This window comes from Helianthus annuus, chromosome 16, assembly GCF_002127325.2.
Source record: "Helianthus annuus cultivar XRQ/B chromosome 16, HanXRQr2.0-SUNRISE, whole genome shotgun sequence".
Classification (NCBI taxonomy): domain Eukaryota; kingdom Viridiplantae; phylum Streptophyta; class Magnoliopsida; order Asterales; family Asteraceae; genus Helianthus; species Helianthus annuus.
The window spans coordinates 202,552,505-202,566,516 of NC_035448.2; the positions used below are offsets into that span (position 1 = coordinate 202,552,505).

A 14,012-nucleotide genomic window follows, 5' to 3' on the forward strand; every position below is an offset into this window, starting at 1 on the left:
ATCTGTCACACCCCCAAAATCCACACGCGGAGTATCACCGCTTGGAGGCGTGACTGACCAGGATCCTAACCACCAATCATATTGAACGTATAAAGTAGTTAAGTATAGCGGAAGCATTTAAGTAACCCAAACAATAGTATGTATGATTTAACATAAGTGTTGAAACATCATTCACGATCCTTTGCCCACAACGACCTGCTCCTCCCTGTGCAAGCTCCATAGTGTACCTTATGTCCTGCAAGGCATGCAGCAGAGAGTCAACAACTAGTTGAGCGAGTTCACAGAAAGTAAGTTCAGTAATAAAATGGTATAGCAAGCATCGCGTTCGTTCATCTAATCATGCATCGTATAAGTTCGTTCATTGTTCATGTATAGTATTGGTTTGTATCGCGGGCCATTTCGGCATGTATGCGAAGATTGGGGAAAGTTCTCAAGTATTCTAGACTATGTATATTTGTATCGCTGGCCACCCTGGCATGTGTGCGAAGTTTTAGTATGTGTAGTTCGCAGCCTTCCTGAGGCATGTGTGCGAAGATTAGTCATAATATCACAGCCAACCCCTGGCGTGTGTGCGAAGATCAGTTCAAGTAGGTATACTAGTCTAGCTGTATCTCATCATTTACCATCCTCACCCTGAGGACTCATATCATTATGTTCCGTTAACTAAGTATGTACGTATATTTCATTCAATCCCATTCCCACCCTGGGAACCCCATGCCTTGGCTGTGTGAACTCACCTTGGGTTGCTCGGCAGATACACAAGAAGTACAGGTAGCAAGTAATTGATCAACCACGTCCTATCATGGTTTATTATGCAAGTCAGGTTCGTATATAGCACGTATAGTCATGGCAAACACGTATGCACGTAAGCAGATAAGAACATAGCATTAACACTCGTGTGTGATCCAATGTCTAAGCCCAACTATACCCGGCCCGAATTATAATAGTCCAACATAAAGGTCTCGGCCCAGTTAATCTAAGCAGTCCAATAGCAGATATGAAAACAGTCAACAGTGTAGGCCCAATAGTGCAAAGGTGGTCTCGAGTCGCAACCGGCGATCTCGAGTCGCAACTGGGTTATAAGTCGCAACAGCTGGTTGCGAGTCGCAATGACGGTCACGGTTCGTCATGGTCCGGTTACGAGTCGCAATCTGACTCGCAACCATGATTGCGGCTTGTGCTGTTTGGTCTCGAGTGGGGTTCCGACTCGCAACGAGCACTACCGAGTCGCAACCGTGTGTAACGACTTTCCTGATTTTATGCAATTCATTTAGGCAATTCAATCATTCGTTAACAGTTTCCGAAAATCAATTATCAACTAACAGTTTGCCATTCAAGAATTCATCGATCAAACAGGGAAATTCAACATAAATTCTTATGAACCCTAATACCAAACATATCAAGAACACTTGTCAAAAACAATACATAAACATATCCGATCAAACAATGCATAACAACCGATCCATCATACATTCATATTATCATCAAGAACAATAGCAATTAAATCAACCAAACATGCAATCGAATTTATCAAACCAGCCGATTTTATCTAGCATGCACCCTAGCCTTTGTGTAAATAAATCTGCTAATATGATTATCAATCCGTTCGAGCTACACCAACACTATCCGATTTATACATGAGCCGATTACATGAACATCATTAATCACATACAATAGCCCTAGATTATCATGCAAGAAACATCATCAACAAGTATAAGCAACCAACCATAAACACTAACCGATTAAAAAGTGTGCACGAGGGATGATCCGATTACAAGAAACTTCAAGACTTGAGAGAGTCGGCTGCCTTGAGTTCCGATCGAGAGAGAGCGTTTGGTGTGTGTGTGTGTGTTCTTGATTGCTAAGTTTTGTAAAACTAAAACCCTAGAGGTAATGTGTGTATATATGTACGTACAAGGGATGTGGGCCGAAACCCCCACATGGGTTTTCTCATGGTCTCGAGTCCAACCATATGGACCGAGTGGGTTCTTGTAAATGTTTCACTAATCGGTTCAAGTAGTAACATATGCAATCACATTAAATCGCATAACATGTAACATTCAATCACTCAATATAATCACGAAATCACACAACCGTGCAACACATAACATATCATGTATTCGTTCAAGTAACATAGTTCACATGAGCATATAACGTTACACAAGATAAGTCTAGAGTACGGGTTGTCACAAATAAAATTCTTTATGAAAAGATTCACGCACTTAAGAAGGATATAGCTCAGCTTCATAGAGACGTGAATCAACAGCAATGTTAGGTTCATGACTATAAACATAGACTCACAGTAAAGACCTTAGAATGCGACTCTGTGAGAGCTGAGCTGGAACTTCTCACTGGAAAGTACAAGCAAAATGAGTTAAACATTAAAATATTTGATACTTCCAATGACATTGTTCGTAATCTGTGCAATGTCCAACTTGCATTCAAGGAAAACAAGGGAAAGGGTTTGGGATATACACAGGTTCCACCACCATATAATCATAACTACTCAAGATTGCCCACTACTGAGCAAGAAATAGAGAACTATGATAAAATGATTTATGGTAAACCAAGTGATTATGTTCCACGGGAACTGTTAAAATCTAAAAATGGCAAACCCGCTGATCTTAAAAAGTCAATGAATTTTGTTAAAAATGAGAATGAAAATTGTTCAAATGAATTAGCTGGCAAATCCGAACAAGTAAATGAGACAGAAACGGAAATAGAAAAGGAAACAGAACCAGTTAAAATATCCACAGAGGAGATCGAAGAAAGTTTGTTAAATTCTGATTCTGTTGACAACACTAACTGTTCTAGTTCATGTGCAGAGTCAGTATAAACAGAGAAGTCTAAAGAGGATGATGAATCACACCAAAATGTTGATGATGATGTTATTTCTTTACGTGATAAACGTGATCTTTATGCTTGGAACTATGTTTTTTCTTGGTTTGCTGAGACTTGGGGTGTTCCCACTAAAACTGATGAATCTGGTGTTGTATTTTTAGATTGTGGTTGTGATAAAAATATTTTGACAGGAAAACCTGATGTATTGACTAATAAACTTGAAACATCTGTTTCAAGTGACTCAGAAATCAGCTCTGGTGATTCGGGAAACTATTCTTGTATGCCTGAAACATCGAATGATACATCAGAAACTCATGATAAAGATGAAAAACTTGATATTTTTTATTGTGATAGTGAAGAAATTGATAGACATGGGTCCTCTGATGAACCTGACAATCAAATGGCAGATTCTGGAACATTAGATAATGAGCATAGCTCTTCCAAAGATTCTGATTGTGATGAGCAATTAGAATCTCGCAACGTTGCAGCCAAAGAGAGTCAAATAGTTTCAGACATAGACTGCTCATCATCTGACAAACCAGAATCAGTTGATGTCAAGGACTCAGAAGTTGATAAAGCTGAAAAAGAGATACCCGTGGAAACCAACTCTGAAGAAACTCATGAGATCTCGGAGCCTGAAGAAAAAGGATCCATGGAAATCAATTCAACAGTTGATTCAACTGAAGGAGAGATATTTGTGGAAACTTTTTCTAGGGAAACTCCTGAGAACATATTTTCTGAGGAAAAGGGATATGTGGAAATCAATTCAACAGATGATTCAACTCTCGACCCCAAAGGATCAGATTCTAAAGAATATGTTTCAAATGAAGCAAAGTCTACTGAAGCTGTTTCTTCAAAGAAAAACCAGTCACGTAAAAACAGAAGATCATGGAAAAAGAAAGTTAAAAAGGAAAACCCGTCTCTCCAGCAAACTGAATCTTAACTGAAGGGTAAAGTTGTCGATACTTACACTTGTGCTGATACTGTGAGTAGGGTTCTTCCAATATCAAACATGCACAAAAGCAATCAGCACCAAATGGAAAGAAAAGACTTGATCAGTTCCCGAGAATAACACAAGCAGAACTAAATGTCTTTTTCTCAAAAAGGCAAACGTGTTCTAATTGTGGAATTTCGGGACACATTGCTAGAAACTGTGTTCATCGTCCCTGCTACTCTGATAACACGCATCATCAAATGGCTATGCATTATCAATCAGTCAAAAATCGACCTTTTAAAGTCAAGCCTTCTGATGGAGACTGGAATCTAGCGAAAAAGAACAATAAAAAAATTTCAAATACAAACGGGTTTCAAAGATATCAAATGAAGTCAAATACTACAATCATTACAGACACCAAAATTTTGAAACCCAAAGTTCTTGCTAGATCCCAATCTCAGTGCTCACCACCATCAACGTCTACCTCATCTCCTCAAGCGATACTAAGAGTCAAATTGTTTATACGACATTGTCAATGTCAAAAACAAATCCAAATATACATATGACTGAGAAAAGTGTCAAACCCTACGAGCCGTACGCTTGGAGAAAGCCACCTAGCCGCATATGCTTGAACCGTGTACAATTGCGGAAAGGCAGCTGCCTTCTTTGCGTCCCACTTCCCCCAAAACTATCATCTAAAAAATTGCGTCCATTAACTTTCGTTCCCCCCAAAAATATATATGCTTTTGTTGTGCGAAAAAGCCTTCCTTTATTTCCCTACTACACCGACTTTCCCCTTCAATTGTGAAAGCATGGCCTAATAAAACTTCAGCCCACTTAATGCTTTAGAAACCCAATTATCAATTTATAATTTATAAAAGGGTTATTGGATTTTATCACCCCCAACTATCGGCCTTTAGCCGTTGCCACCTTCAACTAATACTTTGACACCCGACACCCACAACTTGACTTTTTGTTTGTGCTGGCACCACTCAGTAGACGGAGATCCACCGGATAGTTGAAAGTAGGGGGTGTCGGGTATCAAAGTGTTAGTTGAAAGTAGCAACGGCCAAAAACCGATAGTTGGGTGTGATAAAATCCAATAACCCTTTATAAAACTCCAAACCCTTTTAATTTAGCAATCGAGTCACTTGACTTAATGTTCCTGCAAAAATGTCACAATCCTATTTAATTGTCTTTTATAGCTCAACATACAAAGTCCTCGTCTATTTTCATTGAAGTTGCTTCATGAAATATTAAATTATAAATATTACATCCTATTTCATTGTCTTTTATAGCTCAGCATACAAAGGCCTCATCTATTTTTATTTAAGTTGTTTCATAAAATATTAAATTATACATATTACATTTGGCTAATTTCAACTTATAAATCTAACCATGTTTAAGTATTTATATTTCTTCTTATCTTATGGTAAATTTCATATAATCATTTTAGCTCGTTTCATCCGCTCATTTAGCACATATCTATCTACAAAGCTCTTTTACCTAAATATAGCTGAACACACCCAAAAACACTAAAAACTAACTAAATAATATACAAAACTAACACATAAACATGGTGTGTTTGCCTACATATCACATCCCCACACTTATCTTTTTTTCCCGAAAAAATTAGTTGCAATGTAATCACAATCAAACCATTTGTTCTCATTATTTTCAATTACGTTATTAAAAAAATATATAATCACACATTAATTACGATTGTAGGTATATGGTCCATCTAAACCCAAGCGCCGATTTCTAAGCCCTCATTCATGATTCAATAAGTTCAAGTGCATTATTCAACTATGGGTCCTACAGTCAAAAACCACAATGCTACCTAATCTCGCTTCAAGCTTATTAGATTAAAAGATTATTATCTTCCGTCTTATATAAAAACTCTTATGTAATCCGATTAAATTTATGATGGATAATGGATGATGATTTTGAGCTTTAATATGCTTTTGCTTATGCTTCACTTAGAGGGTATACCCTATCCGAGTGGTTAATACCATGAGCTTCACATATTTATCTCTTTTTTAACTAGACCTAGAGGGTATGTGCCACCCGAGTCCCCATTGCAGTGGCAATACCATAGGCTTTGTTATTACATATCTAGCGTAGTGAGTGAATGAATGAATAACTTTTTTTCAAGCGCCACCATTTTCGGATTTATTTTCATAAAAAGAAAAAGGTGTGCCATTTAACTGGAATACTTAAGGTTTTTACTTAAAACAATACCCCTTATACTCTAAATGGTTTCGGTTTTGCTATAGCTCCTAAGGCGGGAACTCACAAGACTCATAATAATTAAACATATTATATCAATCCTAAGGAACTTCTCAACCTGCTGGGCGTACTCACATATCCTAAGCTAGATGCATTTTTGTTTTTTTAATTATCTCATATATATATATATATATATATATATATATATATATATAGGGTAAGGATAGTGTAAAAAGGGCCTAAAGTGTGAAAAGTGTGAGAAGTGTATTATAACACTATATATAATACTATATAACACCATATAAACACCGTATAATAATATGTAACACCATATAACACTATGTAACACTATATATCATTATATAACAAATATAACACTATACATATATCATAGACATGCTATCAGACAACCTATAGTGTTATATTTGTTATATAATGATATATAGTGTTACATAGTGTTACATGGTATTATATGGTGTTACATATTGTTATACGGTGTTTATATGGTGTTATATAGTATTATATATAGTGTTATAATACGCTTCTCACACTTCTCACACTTTGAGCACTTTTTACAGGATCCTCTACCTATATATATATATATATATATATATATATATATTTAATTGAAAACCAATTCCATTTTATTTGCAAAACTTTTACAAGACTTTTTCAAATTTTTCCATTTTTTATAATTTTCTTTTTTTTTTCTTTTTAGTCACTAGTCTCCCCTCCCTACACTTAAAATCTACATTATCCCTAATGTGGAAAAAAGCAACTAAAAAAAAGAAAAATATATGTACAAAAGACTAAAACATACTCCCCTGGTTAAAGCAACAGGATCCTCATGAATGTTTCACAGCGGCCGTATAGCATTTCATTCACGGGTGGGTTCAGCAAAACTCGGGTTGGCAAGCTCGATCCATGTTTCAATGAGTTCACCTATACAAACGCAAACAAGAAACCCGAGCGTAATAGCGAACTAAACAAAAGGAAACAAAAGAAATAAAATATCTTTGGATTTTTGGTTTTAATTTCTTTTTGGTTTTTTTTTTTTTTTTTTTTTTTTTTTTTTTTTTGAGTTTAAAGAAAGACAACTAGCTAACACCAAGCGCACTAATTCTCCGGCAATAGCGCCATTTTGATGATTGTCCTTAAGGTCATGCAAAAACCTAACTAAAGTAAGTAGATAGCGTAAGTAGGGTATCCACGGGGAATTTGTGGTTTGTGTTTAGGTAGATTATCTAATTAATTAACTAAGAAAATAGTTATCAGATTGAAAAGAAGTAACCCCCATCCGGAATCTCGATTACCCGTTTTAAAACAAAAATTCGTTTACCAATTCATAACACCACATAGACATGACATTGGAATTAATGATCTTGATTAATTATTAGGGATGGTTTTTAAAACTCACTATAAAAACCTAATAACCCGTTTGTTTATACAAATTACCCACCAATTTACCAACCCGCTAACGATGCAAGAAAATCACCAATACGCTTAATAAACGATAAACAATTCATATATAATAAACGTTTCACAAAATCAACACAAGTGTTCAAGAATTACCAGTTAACAAGAATCAGAAAAACATAATTTAAGGTGAAAATCTAGAAATCAATCATCTGAGAAAAGTCGCAATAGAAAAGATAAAGATAACGTCCTCCAAGTTTCAGATTCTAGGTTTACACAAAACTCAATTTAATCATTAATTGGACACCACATAGACATGGTGTTAAAAAGTCGGTTAATTTAAATGGTAATAAAAAATAGGTCTTTTTCATCAAATATTTTACAGTTCAATTACCCTATTTACTAGTGTGGGTCAACCTACTCTATGTCACCCAACGAGCTACTAGGTTTTGTCATCAACCGAACAAGTTGTAAAGTAAGAACTCAAAACACATGCAAATAGTTTAAATAAACCAACACATCAAATTTTTCTCAATGTCAAAAACAAATCCAAATACAAATAATACTGAGAAAAGTGTCAAACCCAACAAACCGTATTTTTAAAGAAAGCCACCTAGCTGCTCATGTTTGAACCGTGTACAACCGCCAAAAGGCGGCTGCCTTCTCTGCATCCCACTTCCCCCAAAACTGTCGTCTAAAAAATTGCGTCCATTAACTTTCGTTCCACCAAAAATATATGGCCCAAATAAAACTTCAACCCACTTAATGCTTTAGAAACCCAATTATCAATTTGTAATTTGTAAAACTCTAGACCCTTTTAATTTAGCAATGGAGTCACTTGACTTGAAGTTCTCGCAAAAACTCTAGACCCGAAACAAACATTCTGAAACATTAAGTGCTAAACCAGTAAGAGGTTTAAACCATTAAAAGCTAAACAAACAGCCCCAAAGAGCAGTAAAGTAGGGTAGTTAGGTTGTGAAATCGTAAAAACCGTGTATAATGAACAATACTTGTATCAGTTTTTTGTTCTTTTTTATTATCATCATACTATAATTAACTTTTATCATTTTTTTTCTTTTATAATTTACAAGATATGATATTTTATAAAATTCCGGGTAGGTCTTGCGACATGCTTATTTTTAACAATATTTTGGTAGAAAAAAACTTCAAAACCAAGTTGTAATTAGTAATGTACAAGTATCTAAAGCACAAACGTATATGTTAATAAACCTACCTCACATTTAGTTTTTTTTAATAAAGTGACGCAATTTATCTTTTCTGTTTTTGAGTTATATAAATTAGGATTATACGAAGTGCTTACTTTTCTCAACGTTGTGAGAAAAGTTTTGTGCAAAATCGAACGGATCAAATATAATTGAATTGTTTGTTCTTTACCATGACAAACCGTACTGATATCGTTCGAACAACTTCAGAAGCAATACCCATATTCGTTTTTATGGTTTTGCGGTATAATTTCATTCTGATTTTAGCCTTAGCAATATTGAAAACGGTGTTGTATAGAAATATAGATTCGATTGTTGTATGATGAGCTATGGCGAGTGCCGGTAACTTACCAGTATCATGATGAACCGAACCGATTCCGACCAAATGACATCAGTATGAGAATGGTTACCGATATTCCTTTATGGTTTCCGACCAATTCAATACATGTGTCGTCACCCTTTTAGATATTGACGACGGGCCAATGGGTTGCTCCATTTACCCGGTTTGGGCTGACGCCACAAAAGCCCAACACATGAGGCCCACGAACAAGTTTGCTTCTCCATTAAGGTTTTCCACATGAAAATATGAGCGGAAAGCATGAATTCAGAAAAGTAAAAAAGAGCATTTAATGTCCGATGTAACCAGCATCTCGGTTGGCATGGTACACTTCCAGCCGTAAGCATTAAATGAGACTATCATCCTGCCGCTGGGGTTCAGACACGTGTCTGAGCCCCCCAAAGATTACCAGAAGTTGTTGGATCATGTCAACTATATCCCACATGCAAGATAAGGTTGCTCGCTTATATAAGAAGAGGAAAACGGTAATAAGAGGTATGAACACATTTAACACACTCTCATTTACTCTCCTGGCATTATCTCCGACCAACATTTCACATTAAACACATGCAGGCATTTGTTAGATTCACCCCTTAAAGGAACTACTTCGGTGATCTTAACCATCAGAATAACTCCTTCTCATTCTCCGGCAAGTTTACTTGCTCTCACGTCGGAGCTTGGTCACGGATCCCCCCCCCCCCGGGGTCCTCCGTGGCGAGGCTAACGGTTTGTTCTTTTGCAGTAACGAAGACAAAGGCCTCTTGACGTCAGCGAAGATCCATTTAACGGCATCCGGGATTTGGGTATTCGACATTGGCGCCATCCGTGGGACACCAGCCTGACCGGTGCTTCCACATAAAACTCCGACGTTAAGAGCAGCCTGTCTCACAAACAGTAGCATGGCAACCCCACCCAGCTCACGTACCATTCAAACGGTACAGAATGATCGTGATCAGGTCACAATAAAAGATATAACTCATGAAGAAGGCAACGAGAATCAAGTGGAAAACCCAGAAAGAGTGGAACATATCACTCCAGATTTTGTGGCCATGCACATAGAGAAACTAACAAAATGTCTTGAAGATTTGGAGAGGCAAGAAAAACTTAACAGCCTTAGGGCTAGACTTGCCTTTGATACACCTTCCAACCAGGAAGGGGCAGACCTTCAAAACAAAGGCAGTAGTGGTGGCCCACTAGAAACATTCATGACAGCCCTTCGACAGATGTCCTCAGAGGAAAGGGAAGAGCTTGTCACAGGAAAAAGATCAAAAGGAAAGGAGAAAGAAAAGGATAATCAGAATGATGAGGGCCTGGATCAGCCCTATCTGCCACGGGACTTAGCCGAAGTCTCAAAGTTCACTCGGAGGATTGCAGAAGCACCGATGCCCCCCAAAACAAAGCTGCCCCCCAACTTTGACCGCTATGATGGGACAAGAGATCCTGAAAATCATCTCCATGCCTTCGGGGAGCAGGACAACTTGGGCAATGGCCCATGCCGGTTTGGTGCCATATGTTCGTACAGACTTTGACAGAGGGAGCCCGGCTCTGGTTTGACAGCCTCCCTCCAGGAGGAATTGACAGTTACGAAGAGCTAAGCGAGAAGTTCCTCAGGAACTTTGGTCAACAAAGAAAGGTGGTCAAGAATCCAAACGAAATTCTGCACATAAGGCAAAGAGACAACGAACGGATAGACCAATACATGGAGAGATTTATCAAGGAAAGTATGAACATAAAGGATGTCCCGGAGGTCATGAAAATCAGCAGTTTCATAAACGGGCTAAAGCACGCACAGTTATATGAAAAACTGGGGGATGAATTCCCCCACTCGTTTGACAACCTCATGGACAGGGTCAGAGCCTTCGTCAGGGGAAATGACACAGTCATCAAAGTTAAGGAGACGGATGTCACACCCCGAATGGTCACCCCAACCGCAAAACCTCCTGACAAAGGTACACCTTACTCTAGAAAGCCTGCTTTTGATAGAATGTTGCACGACAGGGCAAAACCCTCCTATTCCCCATACAGACCTAGGGGAAGAGGCCCTCCTCCTTACTCTGACAATTTCACCCCTCTCACCAAAACCCCGAGCGAGATACTGGCCACTGAGAGGGTGAAGGACTCCTTTCCAAGACCACCACCCATAAAGCCTGGACCAAAGGCACAACCGAACGAGTGTTGTGAGTTCCATAAAGGGTTTGGTCATAAAACTGATGACTGCATGTACCTGAAGAGAGAGATAGAGGCCGCGGTGAAAACGGGAAGACTGGCCCATCTGGTGAAGGAAATCAAGGAGGGAGGAGGGGATCGGAAGGGAAGAAATGCAAGGGAGCCTGGGAGGGCAGATGTGGATATGATTAGAGGAAGGGACGAATTCGATACCACCCGAAGTGTAAAGGCCAGAATCCTATCCTGGGCTCCCCAGACTGCATGAAAGCTCCCATTCTCATGCCACACCTGGAGGAAAACGAAGTGCAACGGCTCCCCCTCAACATCTCGGCCATAATAGCTGGTCATAAGGTGTCCCGGATACATGTGGATGGGGGATCTGGGGTCGAAGTAATATACGAGCATTGTTTCCTCAGATTTGACAGAGATGTAAGAGATCGGCTTGAGGAAGACTCTATTCCTTTGGTAGGGTTCAACAATAGTATATCACACCACTTGGGAAAAATCAGACTCCCATTCACAGTTCGGGTAGGGGATCGCGTCCGGACCATAAACCCGACTTTCACAGTGGTCCGGGCACCCTCAAAATATAAGGCAATCTTAGGAAGACCTGGAATTGGGGATTTGCAGGCACAAGCATCCACCCCACATGGAGCCTTAGTCTTTGAGACACCAAAGGGCTTAGCCTGGGTGAAATCCGCATATGAGGTAGTCTCTTCTGTGTCCGAGGAGAAAGCACCCGGGAAACCCCGAAGGGAGGGGGTGGAAGAATGGGTCCTTTGTGACAGGTTCCCAGAGCAGATGATCAAAGTGGGAAGTCACTTAAGCGATAAATGCAAGAGGGCCCTTAAAGAGTTACTCCTCCTCAACATAGATGTATTCGCGTTCCAGCACAGGGATATGACAGGGATCCCCAGGAGCCTAACTGAACACCGGCTCAACACTTACACCTGGGCAAAGCCAGTTAAACAAAAAAAAAGCGGAGCATGGGCCCTAGTAAAAGGAGGGGCGCTTGCTAAGAGACCAGAAAATTGCTCAAAGCCGGAATAGTTAGGGAAGTAAAGTACCCATCCTGGGTCGCAAACCCAGTTATGGTTCAAAAGAAAGATCGAGGATGGAGGATGTGTATCGACTTTCGAGATCTAAACAAAGCATGTCCCAAGGACTGCTACCCCCTCCCGGAAATAGATGTGCAAGTAGACTCTTTGTCTCAATACCCCCTGAAGTGCTTTTTGGATGCTTATAAAGGATACCACCAGATTCAAATGTCGATGGAAGATGAGGAGAAGACCGCCTTCATCATAGACGAAGGGACGTTTTGTTATACCAAAATGCCCTTCGGGCTCAAGAACGCGGGTGCAACTTATCAAAGATTCATGAATGCCCTCTTCAGGGAACAACGGGGACGAAACCTGGAGGTGTATGTAGACGATATTGTTATCAAGAGTTTGACCGAAGAGGCTATGATAGATGACATAGCCGAGACGATCCGAACCATGCAAGACGTAAATATGAAATTGAACCCTGGGAAGTGCTGTTTTGGGGTAGAGGAAGGGAAATTCCTGGGGGTAGTGGTCACCAAAGGCGGAATCAAAGCCAACGCTGAGAAAACCCAAGCCGTGGCAGAAATGAGATCTCCCAGGTCCTTAAAAGATATCCAGCAGCTGAACGGAAGACTAATCGCGCTGAACCGCTTTCTATCGAAAGTGGCTGACAGGACTCTCCCTTTCATGAAGGTGCTGAAGGATTGCCTTCAAACAAAGAAACAAATTCAAATGAACCCCGGAAGCAGAAACTGCTTTCCAAGAAATGAAGAACTATATCTGCCAACTCCCAACCCTAGCCACCCCAGTACCTGGGGAACACCTACTCCTGTATTTGTCAGCCTCAAAGACAACCATAAGCGCAGTCATGATGGTGGAACGGGAGGGAAAGCAAATACCAATATACTTCATCAGTAGAACGCTTAAAGGTCCTGGGGAGCGTTACATGCCTCTGGAAAAGTTAGCATTAGCCCTTGTTTTCGCATCCCGAAGACTCAGAAGGTACTTCCAAGGACACAAGATCACTTTAATGACAGATCAGCCCCTCCAGAAGGTGCTCAAGAGGCCGGAGCTGTCCGGACGACTGGCTAAGTGGGCCGTAGAACTGGGAGAACACTCCCTGGAATTCAAGCCCAGAACAGCCATAAAAGGACAAATACTAGCCGACTTCTTAGCAGAGATTCCGGAGGACGAAGAGAAAGAACTCCAAAAATGGGAAGCCTTGGAAAGAAAAGAGAAAGAGGAGGAAGACAGGGTTGTATGGAAAATATTCACAGATGGAGCCTCCAGCGAGGAAGGAAGTGGAGCAGGCATTACCTTGATAAGTCCTGAGGGGGTTGAGTTGAGCTACGCCATAAGGTTAGATTTCGAAAACACCAACAATACCGCAGAGTATGAAGCCCTTTTAGCAGGGATGAGGTTGTCAAAGAAAATGAAAGCAAGGCATGTGGAGGCTAGCACTGATTCGCAGCTGGTGGTCAATCAATATCAAGGAGAGTACGAGGCAAAAGATAGCACTATGGCACAATACTGGCAAAAGTAAAAGAAATGGCCGAAGTGTTCAAAACTTTCAAGCTAGAATACATCCCCCGCGGGAGAAACAGAAAGTCCGACGCCCTCAGCAAACTAGCCTCAGTAGCATTTGACCACCTAGCAAGAGAAGTCAAAGTGGAAGTCCTGACTTCCCCCTCCCTCGGTACAGAAGAGGTGGCTGCAGTTGAAAATGCACAAGAAACATGGATGACACCAATTGTAAAGTTCCTCAGAGACGGAACTCTGCCTGAGGGAGAGTGGGCGGCCAGAAAAGTAAGGGTCAAGGCCCT

At 40.0% G+C, this 14,012-nt stretch overlaps 1 protein-coding gene across 1 annotated transcript; it reads left to right on the plus strand.

The window, feature by feature from the left end:
• Window positions 1-2,551: 2,551 nt before the first annotated feature.
• On the plus strand, window positions 2,552-3,784 carry LOC110920187 (putative surface protein SACOL0050). The gene is made up of 2 exons (XM_022164414.1): window positions 2,552-2,771; window positions 3,033-3,784. Exons 1-2 carry the CDS (start codon window positions 2,552-2,554, stop codon window positions 3,782-3,784), a joined length of 972 nt encoding a protein of 323 aa, XP_022020106.1.
• Window positions 3,785-14,012: the final 10,228 nt, after the last annotated feature.